Source organism: Bombus pyrosoma, linkage group LG17 (assembly GCF_014825855.1).
Source record: "Bombus pyrosoma isolate SC7728 linkage group LG17, ASM1482585v1, whole genome shotgun sequence".
In the NCBI taxonomy this organism is placed as follows: Eukaryota; Metazoa; Arthropoda; class Insecta; order Hymenoptera; family Apidae; genus Bombus; species Bombus pyrosoma.
In genome coordinates this window covers 3,157,979-3,172,255 of record NC_057786.1, presented here as the reverse complement: position 1 = coordinate 3,172,255, position 14,277 = coordinate 3,157,979, and the positions used below count along the sequence as shown (strand labels likewise).

Below are 14,277 nucleotides of genomic sequence, written 5' to 3'. Positions count from 1 at the left end.
CAAATTTATTTGGAACAGAATACAAAAGGATAACAAACAATGATATGGTTTACAATTCCACGTTTATAATTTTGATATACAAGTATATTAAAAAATTACTTCATTTAAAAAGATATTTTTATAAATAACTTGACTGTTTAAAATATAATAACAATGAAAAAATATTCAATATATTCGCTTGTATATCTATAAAAAATTGTAAACCTGTAGTTAGTATTACAACTTTTACTCTAAAAATTAGTCTTACTTGTTTAAACAATCTATAAAAGTATTTCACACATTTAGAAATATTCTTTTGAATTATTATAACTTCCAAAAAAATTGTCTAAATATTTTATTCTATCTTCTTTGGGTAAAAGTATTTACTTATCTATTTATACATTTCCTTTGCAATACATTAGATTGAGTAGTAAATTCATTCCTTTTCTTGCAAGATAAATATGTCTAATAAAAGAAGTATAAACCATTTTATTTTATCACTTTTTATTGCTTGCAATATCATTTCTTTACTTTATCACTGTAAAACTTTCCTTCCTGTTATAAAACGATATGGACATATTTTCTCAGAATTCTATGTAAATACATATTCAAAACATAATAATTTCCAACCAAATTGCATTGGTAACAATATTCCAGTGAAAAATAATGGTAGCTAATTTTCTTTTTTCATTGCCTATGATTAACTTATACACAATATTTATCAGTAGCAATTGTCTGCTCTTCTGACAAAACATTATAATAAAGTCACTTTCTCAATTTTATCAAAAATACATTCTTAGATTGTTACTGTAGTTTAGATTAGTGTTTTTCCTTTATCAACACTGTCCAAAATAATTTGTTGCCTTCTAATTAATTATTTCAATCACCGAAAACTACCATGATTTGTGTTAAATATTTAAAATTTTATAATGTCTTATACCATTTTTAACCATTATAGATATTCGATTAACATTAAGCTTTATTTACTTGCCTTTACTTCCTCAAATAGACATTATTTGTAAATTTACTATCTACATCTTTACCATATGTGACAAATTTTTATTTTTGTTTATTTCTTAAAAACCTACATTGTTCTTTCCAGAAATAAAGCAATATTACATATCAAAAATAATGCTGCACTCACTCATCATCAGAAAAGCTTTACCTATTACAAAATACATACTACATACAGAAGTACTTACTAAATTATGTACAATCATATACATCCTTGGAGGACTTAACTTAACCTGATATGTTTAATTATTATAACCATTGAAATCATGAGATAGACATTTTTCGAAACAATCGAACATTTTTCGAAGAACATGTTAAGAATTATTAAGACGAATTATTCCGACGTTTCGTTTAGTTAGCATCATCACTGTAGCAAGAAGTCCACTAAACCCAAATAGGACAGAAATCGAGTAGACTTTTTTTATTCGTAATAAAGCTAACTGCTATCTTGATAAAATATATGTCGGAATATTTTAGAGCACAGCTTATACCCGAAAATTTCAATAATTACTACGAATCTTGCATTTATAAATAAACGAACTTAGTACTCAACTTACTATGCACTCTTTCCTACAATCTTATAATTAAATTTAATGTACTTATAATTAAACTTAAGTTTTAACTCAATATTTACGCAAACAATTTATTTTAAAATATCATTCTTTTAAGATAAAGAAATAATTTGGCTTTAAATTGATCAATTTATAAATACTTTTAAACGCTTGACGGTTTCCATGCCACACTATTTTCGCGTAACTTTTCCATTCAAGTCATGTACTACAAATAGTGTACATACTTACTTCTTTATCTTAACACTTATAAACTTGTTTACACGCATTATGGGGACAATAATTTTAATAAAAAATTCAACTTTTACCGAAAATTGGTTGGCATGGAACGTCTTAAGTGCTACATAATGCGATCATTCTTCCTGTTTCAATTTGGATAGTATGTAAGTACCTGATTATAATACTCAAACAACCATAAATCACTCGAGCGCGATCGCACAATTTGACATTTTTCGTATACATACATTTTTTCGATCTACTTTGGCACTCAAAAGGTTATAAATACTTAACAATATTTAACAATATAAGGTTACAATGATGATACATATTAAATAATTTAATCATGTGGAATCGGCAACATTTACGATTCTGATTATAATTTAACCGAAAATGAAAAATTGATTTCACAAATTTTAATAACTTTTTAAATTACTACAAACAATAATTTCATTTATTTATATAATCATATCTTTACTATCATCAGTCATACATCATACTTTTCCGTATTTCAATCTTTAAATGCATCATGTTTTTAAAAGAGCAGAAACTTTAGAATAGTGTTTACTACCTAAAGTATGTCTAAAGTGATGCTAAGCACAATTCTTTTTGTAAAAAGAAATAATTTTCTTAAAAAGCATCAATCAAAATAAAGATATTTGTAATAGCTCTCTTAAATATTTTGTACGTATTAAAGTTTATACAAAAAATATTTTGTACATGTTCAAAAGTTAATTCTGCCTATTAATCGAGGAAGGTGTAATTTTTTATATTTAGTATACAATATCACACAAAATAAATCCTTAAGTAGTGTTAAGTATCTGTTTATATCTACTAATCACAATATGAAATTACAAATATTTTCCAAAAATAAAATGTTTCCTCAAATACCTAAATTGAACATGTTAAGATATAAGCATTAAGTATGATTAAAAAACCATACTCCTACATTGCAAATTTATTAAGTTCTTGCTTAATAAAAGATTAAAGATTAGTGAAATTTTCCATTTCTTTTTCTTCTTAAAAAAAGATTTCCACAAGTATAAATAGGTCATTTCTGGGAAATTTAAACATAAATTTTCTTCTATTTATACGGAAATTACAACCTTCTACTATTCATAAAAAATGTATTGTATATTTTATTATCTTAATTGGCACTTTTCAAAAATAGTTTATAAATATTTCTTGTACTTCAACGAATTATGTGCGATCCCAGTATTTGAAGACAATGTACCCTTCATCATTTCATTTCAATCACTTTCCTTATATTTAGTATCATTAAAGAAAAATAAAACTTATTCAGAAACTTTTTTACATTTACATTACTGTTCAAGCTTTTTAGACCGTTTTTTGAGAAAAAATATCTTAACAAGTAGTGAAATCAGTGGATAAGAGAGATATATTATATGACCACAATAATAAATAGAAAAGTAAACCTGATGATAACGAGGGTATGACAAAAATGTAAAACAAACAAGACAATAACCCATAAAAATAAATGTGTACATATGCATAAGAATCCATGTGAGAATTTGAAGTTCTGGACGATTGTTTAATAAGTTTTGTAATTTCTGTTGTCTCTTCAATATTTGAGATAACTATAAAAATTAATACAAGATTTTACTCAGTGCAATGATATTAAATTGACAAATAATTAGTTCATTAACTATTTTAATAATAATTTAATTAATTGAATAATGGCTTACTTAATGTATTTAATCTATCTAGCCAATTTTATAAGTTACAATTCAATAAATTACATTTTGAGGAAATATGACATTAATATCAATATATATTTCTATCAAAAATAAACATGATATATATATTATATAGTATATAATAACAAGAAGAATATAATACTAAATTTATAAATTATACAATTTTTAAGTAAGCCATTAAACAATTGTTTACCCGATCGTTATCCAGGTAAATAGCCAATTGCTTAATCATTGCATATAGGAATATTTAATGTAAAACTAATATCAGACTTACATCTTTTTCAGCATACATGATAATAAACTCGAGGAAGAAGCATATATAGTATCCTGAATGAAGCCCATGCCAAACTGCGAGAAAAACCAGGGTGAAAAACTGACTATATATTTTCGATCCCAGAAATTTCAACCTCTTGTAAATATATTCAGCGCACCAATTATTAGTGTTTATATTAAATGATAAGATATAATCATTAAACTGAGTTGCTGTTTCAAATTTTAACAATTTAACATTTTCACAACCATTCCACAGAGGACGACCTTTCTTATCCTTTCCATTATAAGTTAGACCAAAAGTTGTACAAACCTGAAATGAAAATTATGTTTTATGATTCAATGCAAACGATAATATGTAATTGTTAACATTGTTTAATTATAAATTATTTTGTTGATCAATAGATTATTAATCTATATTTATCTTAATAATTTTTTTAAGTGCTTAAACCCGAAAAAGTATATATTACAAACATATATATACATGCTTTCCTTACCCCTTCAGCTAATAACCAACAAGAAATATATTTATACAGATTGAAATGACCCCAAAAGCCAATCGTAAAAAGACGTTTCAAGAATGTCTGTTCTCGGAATTCTGCACTCAATAGATACTGATTGGGAATGTATGAAGTCCCTAATTGATAGAATATCAAGTATATAAATCCGACAAACATTCGAGAAATACCAGGAATGATACAATCAGGAAGTTCAATTTCTTCTTTCATAGAGAACTAAAAATATAAAAAATAAATTATTTTTTCTTTATATTATATTGTATAAGTTTTACGGCAATAGACGAAAGTGTGCCACCATGTTACAAAAGTTAAAGTAAGAAAATATATTACATAAACGTAAACATGTTTTATATAAAACATCTTATTAACATAATACAAAGTATGTAATAATAATGGATTAATCTTTTCTTTAACACAATATGAAAATAGGTTGATAACATTTACTTTAGTTTCAAAATGTTACCTATTTTCATGAATGTAAAATTAACATCAGTGAAAAATGAGATTTATCACAGTTTTTTATTAATTATAATTCGTTTCAGTGAATGCATTAGAAATTCCTTATATTAGTTTGTGACGTGTATTCGTTTTCTTCTCAGTATATATATATACAGTACATATATATATATATTTTACTCATAGAACATGTCGGCACCGTTTGCCGAGAAAGATCTGAGACATCCTATATATCGATTAGAAAGTTCTTACAATTTTTTCGATTACTTAATTAGTATTTTGATATGACTTACAGTATTCGTATCGATCATCGTATATCGTCCATTTACATAGTTTAAGTACCTTTTCATGCTAAATTGTGGCCCAACGAGAAACGATCCTGGAAAATATGCAAATGCTGCAATCTCTAAAAACGTTGGTTGTTCTTTCAAGGCCACTTGTTTCTGCGATGCAGACAATTTTTCCTGAAACGGTAAGGTTATTAGTTAAACTTCTTCCTCCTGAAAGGAAATTTCCTTCGTTTCTTGTTCACCCTTCTTAATTGTTGTATTTAACTTAAATTTTAACTTCGATTCTTTAACTCGGCTATTTATTCATCAATTAGACATTTCCATCACGTGTATTACGCTATTTGTTGTTCTATACGTACCTCGGGTTTTTGACCGTCCAGCAAATTGAACGCAAGACCAATTAATCGCAAAGTTAATACACACTGTGGCATAGTCCATTTTATATCATAATCATCTGTACTTGTCATATAATATCCTATAAACGATAAAAACGAATATTATTTTTTAATGTGTAATATCTTTACTATGTTTGATTTATCATGTGGATACAGAAGTATTCTGTAATATGCAGAAATCATTTTAGAGATGAATTTAGCATGCGAAAAAGGTAAAAATTCTATTCGTCCTTGTTTTTATGTTTGCTGTTTAACTCGAAATGATGTTCTGCCGCACTTTAGTCGGGCAATTATATAATTGTTTAACCAGCAATTTATATATATATATATTTCTATTGCTAAACCTGCTTATTTGACTAAAACGCGGTAGAAGTTTAGTTGTAAATTTGTTTAAATTTTATTATGCACAGTACTGGACATAATAAAATGGAAATAATAAGACAATCAATGGCAAAACATTTGCAGACCTACATTCATATGCAAGGAGATTTGGTCTGTTATGAAAGTAAGCAGATACAGTTTGTTAAAGAAGAAACTCGCCGTAATTTGAATAAGGATAAATTGAAAAGAACATTATCAGATGTTTATATGAATTCTTTCCATTTTTTTTCATGTACTAAACCGATCTTTAAATCTCATATATAACAGGACACCCTGTATATATCGTTTCAAGTGAAACGGTAACATGTACCACGAAGTTACAATTATCTGTACACGTTAAGTTTTACGATCTATTAAATTGTATTAGTTCCAAGTAATGCAACTATTGAATAAACATGAAATTATTCGCTTCATCAATTATTTATATTATTAATACATTCACCACGTGGAATCAATTTGGACTAAATTTCAAGAAAATCGTATAATTTTAAATTAAAATAAACAATGAAATATACATATATATATTTATTATTATATATATTATTATTATATATATTATTATTATATATAATATTATATAATATTATAATTATATATATATATATGATCTATATTACCTGTTGTACACTTGTTATACATCCATTATATAACATTAACCGATGACCGCCGTCATGTGACCGGAGAAACTTTTGTCGATTAGCAATAATCGATATCGCATCGAACGTATTAAATTATTTATCATCGTTATTTAAGAAATAATACATGTTATGCAAATATTCATAAATAATTTTTTTCAAATTGCGCTCAATTAAAACTAACGATACTTTTATTATAATTTATAATAGTTCGCACGATTTCTGGATAATTTGTAAACATTAGTAGTATTTTTTTAGTAAAATGAAGCTAATTATATAGGACAAGTTAAATATCTCGTATTCCTATGTTTTTTACCAAAGATTAATAAGTTGTTTGTTTATTAATTTACATATTTTTAAAAAATCGCACGAACTGTTAAATAAGTATAAATAATAGTGTACTATAAATTTTTCATACCGCATAGAAGATAAGCCATATTGAAGACAAAAATAATGACAACAGATAAAGAGGAACCACCAAGGCGTTTTAAGACGCGATATGTAACATACATTGCTGCTGCTGAGTGAAGTATATTGAGTCCTGTAAATACACGACACTTATGATCAACTAGTTCCTTAAAGAATTGATCCAAAATATTTTTGAATGAAAATTACATCTACTGTTATCAATTAATCAATTTGTAAAATCTTTCCAATATGTAAAAAAAAAAAATTATTTTTCTATAAAAAATGTTTATTATAATTATTTAAAATTATTTTTATATAAAAACTTTTATATAAAAAGTATGTCGACCAATACCTTTAAATAATTTTCGAATTGCTTTCCGATTTAATTACTACTGAATAATTCATCATAGTTTAGTAATTTTCTTAAAGTAACAAATATATTACACACTAAAATTTCAATTCATTTCCTCGAAGAAATAAACGTACATGATTGAAATATAATAAAAGATATAAGACAAAACATGAAAATGTATTTAAAAAATTCACGAAATGATAATCTTTTTCTCGAATATTCTTCTCTATTTAAATATCATTTTCTGAAGAAAAATAATTACCATAATTCCACAAGCAAATCAAAACGCCACAGGTTGCAAAAAATATATGTTGAAAAACTGGACATTTTCCGTACAAAGTATATCTGTGAAGAAGGGCGATGGGTAATCCTGAAAATTCAGTTATAATTGTATTATTCTCCAGCTTCATCGAAATATTTTTACGAATGTTTCATTTCACGTACATTTTATAAATTAAATTCATATCTAGTTGCAATTTTTGATACTCGTAATTCGTTTTCATCAAAATCGAAATTAATCTTACTACAAATAATTAACTCTATGCCAATATTAGTATGATAATTTAATTAATTAATCTAAAAATAATACACCAGTACGTGAAGATTTGTTATATGGTTACAATCATAACATATATAGTTTTAAGAGATGATAATAAAGTGAAAAGTAATCAATGATACGAAATTTAAATACAATACGGATAATTGGGACGCAATAGTTATTATTAACAATATTTTTATCCACAATAATTGCACAATTGAAAAACAAAGAAAATAATTCATAATTGTAAATATAAATTCTTTCATTAAGCTAGAATATTATATATATTGCAATGATATTGCAATTCCCGTCGTAAAATTTTTCATAATATAAAACAAGGAATAGAGAAATATGACAGAATAGGACGAGAAATGGAGTTACTACTAAAGTAAACAGTAATTATTTTTATTCTTACAATCACTAAAACACACACATAATAACACATATATTCAAATATAAATTTTAATATAACCAATCAGTATACACTTCAGACAAACAACTTGTATGTTTCTTTATAGCCAAAGTCAATAATAAATCCTAACTGACTAAATTACAGATATTATAATGTAACATACAATTACTTCTGTATAAAGTTTAGTCTAGGATTCAAAATTAAACAATCTAAATAATCAAAAATGTTGTTTCCTATTGCAATAGTTACTATTAGGATAATCTTGACCAATTTACGAAGAAATTAAAGTACATATCTCGCACGCATGTGCAACAAAAATGTAGGATGCATAACCTCCAACCTCAAACCACTGCGAAACTGTATTCTAAAATAACAAATTGAGATCTAGAAAAGTATTTCTAGAAATACATAAGAAATCATAATACATAACAAGTAAATCGAAGTGCAATTTGATTATGCAATCACTGATGTAACAAACAAAAACGAGATCAGGCTATAGGTTAATGTATACATGTATTTTATATACGCCAATTTATTGATGTTAAATACTGTAAATGAAAATCGTAAAAAAGGAAAGCAATGTCCTTCTAAAGACATTAATTACCAAGAAGAATGGAGATAAGAAGACGAAGTGCAGCTTCGGATGTATTTAAAGTTTCCGAGAGGCTTAACAACATACTGCTCGACATTGTTGATTCTTTCGAAATGGTTTCTTATCCTGTTGCTTTATCTTCTTAAATCAGTTTCGTAATATTATTATTAAATTTATTTCTATGAATGACGTAAAAAAGAAAATTTAATTTACATTCTGCACCAATAACATCACCTGTCACTTCTATAGTCATCAAGAAATCGATACTCAAACCACGATAGGAATGGAAACCTTGTTATAGTGTTCTAAAACTCATTAAACTTTAGGTAGTTGCAAATAAAATTTTTTAAAAAAGAAAAAAATATGTATATAGAAAAAAATTACATATTGAAATGGATGGTTGAAATAGTAAAAAGTAATTATTTAGTATATTATAGAAAAAATTGAGAAAGTTGAAAACGAAACATTGATATATTTAAGAACACTTGAAAACAAATTTAGCGTCAAACAGATCACACTTTCTGTATCTATTTCTTTGTATTTAACATTATTTAAAATATCAATTAACGACATTGCGAACAGTTATACTTAAAGATATTAAAGAACAGTTACCTTCCAGTAGACCATACATTTACTTTCAAGAATCCTCAAATTAAAAATTTTTTCTAATGCAGTATATGCAGTGTGTCAAATAAATGACTATCCGCTTCGTAACCATTGACGAGATATGTTGCGACACAATACCATTCGCACGATGACACAGACAAGTTATTCGCGACAAAATACCGTTTGTTCATTGTTACGGACGATGTTATCCCCCGACACAATATTCGTACTACACCATCGTTAAGATGTCCCGTTAGTCTGTTTTTCTGTAATTACAATTTTTGTTTTAATAAGCAAACGCACAAGATATCTCGTCCGTGACGTAGTATGATTGTAAACGACATTGTATCATAATCGCGAAATGACTCAGCCATAATATCGTATTAACAATATCGTATTGTAAAATATCTTGTCCATGGCTAAAAGTAAATTAACATTAACCTTACCAAGCCCGGTCAAATGGCCGTTTTCAAATTTTAATTAAAAATTGTACATTCATTGTTATTTACTTCGTTCATCTAACTTTTGTTCATCAACATTCTTATATTAACACAAATTGAGAAATTAATTAATCAGATAATATAAAAATTTACATAAAGTCAGATGAACAAAAGAAATAACAATAAATGAACAACTTTACATTAAACCTTGAAGCCGGTCATTTCACCGGATCTGGTAAGGTTAGTGTTAAAATACGTAGCTTAACAAGCTTACTACAAACATAAAATCCTTTTAAAAAGAATGTAACCGGACATAAGTAAACTTATGAATCAATATTGTTTAAAACTGTCGCAATTTAGTTCGTTTTCAAATCGTATTTAACTCCGCACAAATTATACCAGAGACAAAGGAAAGTACTCACGTTTATTGATCTCGTTCTTCTTGGATTGGTGCTGCACCATGCGGCTAAATGCTGCGTTTACCTGAAGTTAGTATGTACAAGAACCTATAAAATTAGGGATCTGCCTGTTTGGTTGCACACTAGCATAGACAAAAACCCATTGAGTTCCACGCTACAAGAACCTATTTAATTATGCGGTTCTACGGAAAAGTTCTTCTGTACTTCTTTATCCGATATAGACAAATATAAGAATTATAAAATTGTGTAATAATGAAACTATTTGTAAACTGCCAAAGAAGGAGAAATGAATTGTTCACTATACATATTTGTTTTTAGAAAAAAAAGAGAATATTCCCTTTCAAACGATACTATATCAGTAGAATGATGCAATAATTTTAATATTTTTCCATATACCATCTAGAATTAACATTATCTATCCTTGACACTTGGCATGTCAATTGTACTAGCATGAATATTTATTCATCGTCGCATGGCGATTTTCCTTGGTACATACGATGGTGCTCGTTGAGACGAATTCGACGACCTTGCATATGAGGCCATTCATTGTTGTAAAATGTTATAAATTCGTCAGTTCTTAAGAAGTCAAGTGAGCCGGTGTCGCTAGTTACCGGCTACCAGATTGCTGTAAGCGCTGTAAACAAGTATCGAATTTCTTATCTCCCATGATGCTTCCCAAAATATCAAACGTTATTGAATCATGAAAACTCACTTTAGTTGACGTACTTTAGTCGAACAAAAATTATAGTAGTCGTTAAAAACATTCGTTGAGCCGTAAATAAATAAAAATCGTCAAAAATCGCACTATTTTCAATTGTCAATTATTCATGTAAAATTGACAATGCGATGTTGGAAATCATGAAAATGTAGCATTTGTCATTCTGAAAAATATTCAAAATTTAATCCACAAATGTTTATTAGTTTCTGTAAAAAGCTATTTAACAAGTAAAAGAGAGCCTTCGTAGACTTTAATTTCTACAATTTTCAGAAGTAACATAGTAAGTGGCGGGTTGTATTTCTATTCTTGAAGAGTTGCACTATCATGTACAACTTGAAACTAACCGATCTTTTAATTGTAAACTATTTAAAATTGGCGCCAGAAATAATACATCATTTTACTTTTTATAAGGACACGTTTATGTTATAAAGAATGTAACAGTTACGGTAATATTGAAAATATAAGAATTAATAAAATTCCATAATCCAAACCAGAATAAATGCATAATTATAATGACAATTATTAAAAGCCTTTAATCACTTAATAATAACGTAATAATTGCAATTTTTCTATTGTTCGTTATAAGAATATATAGAGGCAATGAAAATGACTAAGACTGACAATAAATAACTGACGAAAGTTATACAGAGAGTATAAACAAATAAAAATTTTTATACTGAAATCAGTTTATTTTCAAATTATGCTTGTGAATTTATAAATGTCACGATGAGCTATTCCAAATTTTAAAACCTCGTCTCATTTTGACCATTGGTTGCTGATACAATGAATGTCGATCTACTTGGAACACGTGGGACCAAATCTTTCTACTCTTCGCATCGACACTTGGGGGAGTTCTTGCGCTGCCCATTACGTGATAGGATGATACCTCGCTGATGTATCTCGACTTTGTTAATTTTCCACTGGCATTCTTGGTTTAATATGATTGATAAATACATGTGAATGAAGTGGCGAATGTATGTCTCTAAGAAGGAGAGAGACCAACTCCTACGATTCGTTCATATCAGGTAGGGACAGGCCCTGAGGCGACGGGAATATTCGAGTGTCCAATTAATGATTCGCAGAAAATAAAGTAACAAAGGACGCAGAGTTTAAGAAGAGGAAAAAGTATGCTAATTCCTCGCCGTTAGGTTGTCCTTGTCCATAAATAGTTGTCGTTTTCTAAAACTGTTTTTAAACACTGGAAGGTTTTACAAACGTATTGTTGCGCTGCAACACATGTGTTTCATCTGCAACAAAGCGATATTCTGAACACAATATGCGTTGCAATAAATAATAATATTTGCCGTCTGAATGGTTAACACATTAAAATAAACCATAGAGTAGGCTAAATATACCGAACTTTAAATACCTGAAATTTTTAAACCGATGGATTCCTAAGTTAAAAACATTTATATGTTGTCCCTATACTGTATTCATATGAGTACCGAAGAAATACCGGACGTTAATACCCTAATTTGCTAATGTAGGGCATTGACAAACACAAAACACACGTATGCAGAGTACGAACACCTTGTACTTACCAACTTTTGAAATTTTTTACGAATGGTATCCACATCTTTCGAAAAATGATACATTTGATGTCCTTGATATGAACCGTAGTTGCATAGGCGTAAATACCGACTGACCTAACCTTTTCCTGCAAATCCATGGCATAAAAGCTTGAAACAAAAAAACAACGCACACACTCGTGATGACGTATCTACAAAAGTAAAAAGCAAATTAACAAACAAATAATTTAAAGAAGTTAACTAAATAAAAACGAATGACAATCGAAATTAGGTACAGATATTTTAGCTGAAAAATTTTTTACTAAGAGAGATAACTCAGGCCATGATGTATTTGTTTGTGCTACATATGTACTTCGTTGTCTGCGGTAGATGAGAGACTGAATCTGCGTAAAATTTGTTTTTATAAAGCTCGTGAAGAATTCGTCGTTTACTGAGTATTTATTCCCGCCAAGAAACCAAACAATTTTTTAAACGGCATCGAGGAACCATATTAACAAAATGCAAAAAGTTTCATTCTGATTGACTCATGTATCGATGTTCCATGTAAAAGATTCATACGTCGTAGAATAATATATAGAATACAATAATATATGTAGAATACGCAAATCCTTACAACCTCCAGTTCTTTACAAAATGCAAAAGATTTCATTTTGATTAAACTATCTTGGGCAGAATAATCGATGGATTTATATCAGAAGAATAAATATTCAATTCGTAATTCCTTCTCCTTTCGAAACTTGATCGAAAGGAGACACACAACAACAAGGAGGTCGAAAGACAACATCTACCAAATATAACATATTTACTAACTGTCTGTGAGCTGTTTACTAGCGAAGATGAAGGAAAACGATTTTCCAACGGCTCTGTAAACGGCGTGTTCGTTCGAGGTCAAGGAAAAGCAACAGACAAGCGACAACATAATTTAGGGAGGAATCGACAATCGGAATGGATTGGTTATAATTTCACAATCAGCAGTACTTCTGTACCAGGGGAATGGTAGACGATGGTAGGGTAGCGTTTGTCTTGTAGCAAACAATGCTAGAAAACACATTTTATTATTATGATTTGAAAAGCATGGAATTAAAAAAATTTTTTAATATAAAATAGCGACTTTTTGTATAAAAATATTGTCACCTGCAATTTTTCCCTACATCAGATGTTTTGGAGGCTAATTGAATTGGTCAATAGCTATCTTGGGATAACCAATAGAAGCGAGCATTTACCTTCTTCTTCCATCAATCCTTCCTCATCCAATGAATTTGCAACCATTCCAATCCGCGTGGTACCCCTATCCTTATCTCGGAACTTCTAACGAATCTTGGGAGAAACAAATTTTACCCAGATTTACTCGCCTGTCGTCTACCGCAGATAAATGAAAATAATGTTTCGCATATATAGATCATTAACTACTATCTTCCGTAGAATTCTTTATATAATAATGTATTGTGTTTATTGTGTTCTTCTCGATCTTATATTAGTTCTCCGAAGATACATTGGCTAATACGTGCGTTATTTTTGTAGTTTGCTTCAGGCTTTTATGTTATAATTTTGCAGAAAATGGTTAGGTGAGTAAATATGTGCGTCTGCATCGAATATAACAACAGTCGACATGGAGAATATCATCTGTGTCACTTTCCGAAAGAAGACAAGCCCCTTCATAAAGAATGAATTTGAAAAGCTGGTAAGTACATAGTATTCGCACTGTGCATACGTGTGTTTTGTATCTGTTAATGTTTTATATTAACACATTAGCGGCTGGTATTTTTTCGGTTAAATATCGTTTCTGGCCACCATTCTTCTTAACCTTTTTGACATTTTCTTA

General features: G+C 28.4%; 2 protein-coding genes and 1 long non-coding RNA gene across 13 annotated transcripts in view; all 3 read right to left on the bottom strand.

The window, feature by feature from the left end:
• Positions 1-1,017: 1,017 nt before the first annotated feature.
• LOC122576821 (lysophospholipid acyltransferase 5) lies at positions 1,018-10,198 on the bottom strand. 11 transcript variants are annotated; one of them, XM_043747611.1, is made up of 10 exons: positions 10,064-10,198; positions 9,356-9,615; positions 8,756-9,048; positions 7,464-7,571; positions 6,860-6,982; positions 5,390-5,505; positions 5,034-5,204; positions 4,264-4,500; positions 3,771-4,079; positions 1,018-3,376 (listed from the first exon to the last, which is right to left on the bottom strand). In XM_043747611.1, the coding sequence occupies exons 3-10, from the start codon at positions 8,838-8,840 to the stop codon at positions 3,101-3,103; spliced, it is 1,425 nt and encodes a 474-aa protein (XP_043603546.1). In that variant the 5' UTR covers positions 8,841-9,048; positions 9,356-9,615; positions 10,064-10,198; the 3' UTR covers positions 1,018-3,100. The 11 variants fall into 11 exon arrangements, with proteins under 11 accessions (XP_043603546.1, XP_043603552.1, XP_043603551.1 ...); XM_043747617.1 differs by lacking the exon at positions 10,064-10,198 and having other exon boundaries at positions 8,756-8,884; positions 8,957-9,063; positions 9,356-9,953; XM_043747616.1 differs by lacking the exon at positions 10,064-10,198 and having other exon boundaries at positions 8,756-8,881; positions 8,957-9,063; positions 9,356-9,953.
• Positions 10,199-13,718: 3,520 nt separating this feature from the next.
• The window catches only part of LOC122576846, a 23,864-nt gene continuing 23,305 nt past the window's right edge, over positions 13,719-14,277 (bottom strand). The window contains exon 3 of the long non-coding RNA XR_006319918.1: positions 13,719-13,772. This is a non-coding gene — a long non-coding RNA (uncharacterized LOC122576846). The remainder of the gene's footprint in view (positions 13,773-14,277) is intronic.
• LOC122576843 overlaps positions 14,038-14,277 on the bottom strand; it is a 22,722-nt gene continuing 22,482 nt past the window's right edge. Inside the window, exon 3 of the mRNA XM_043747684.1 lies at positions 14,038-14,108. Coding sequence (XP_043603619.1) covers positions 14,084-14,108 — 25 coding nt within the window. The 3' untranslated portion in view covers positions 14,038-14,083. The remainder of the gene's footprint in view (positions 14,109-14,277) is intronic.

Bases quoted from the DNA above. Each gene is read 5' to 3' on its own strand.
- LOC122576821 (XM_043747611.1), bottom strand. From the start codon at position 8,840: ATGTCGAGCAGTATGTTGTTAAGCCTCTCGGAAACTTTAAATACATCC. The intron at 6,983-7,463 runs GTAATTATTTTT...GTGTATTTACAG, and splicing joins GATTTGCTTGTGGAATTATG to GACTCAATATACTTCACTCA. The intron at 5,506-6,859 runs GTATGAAAAATT...TATCGTTTATAG, and splicing joins TATGGCTTATCTTCTATGCG to GATATTATATGACAAGTACA.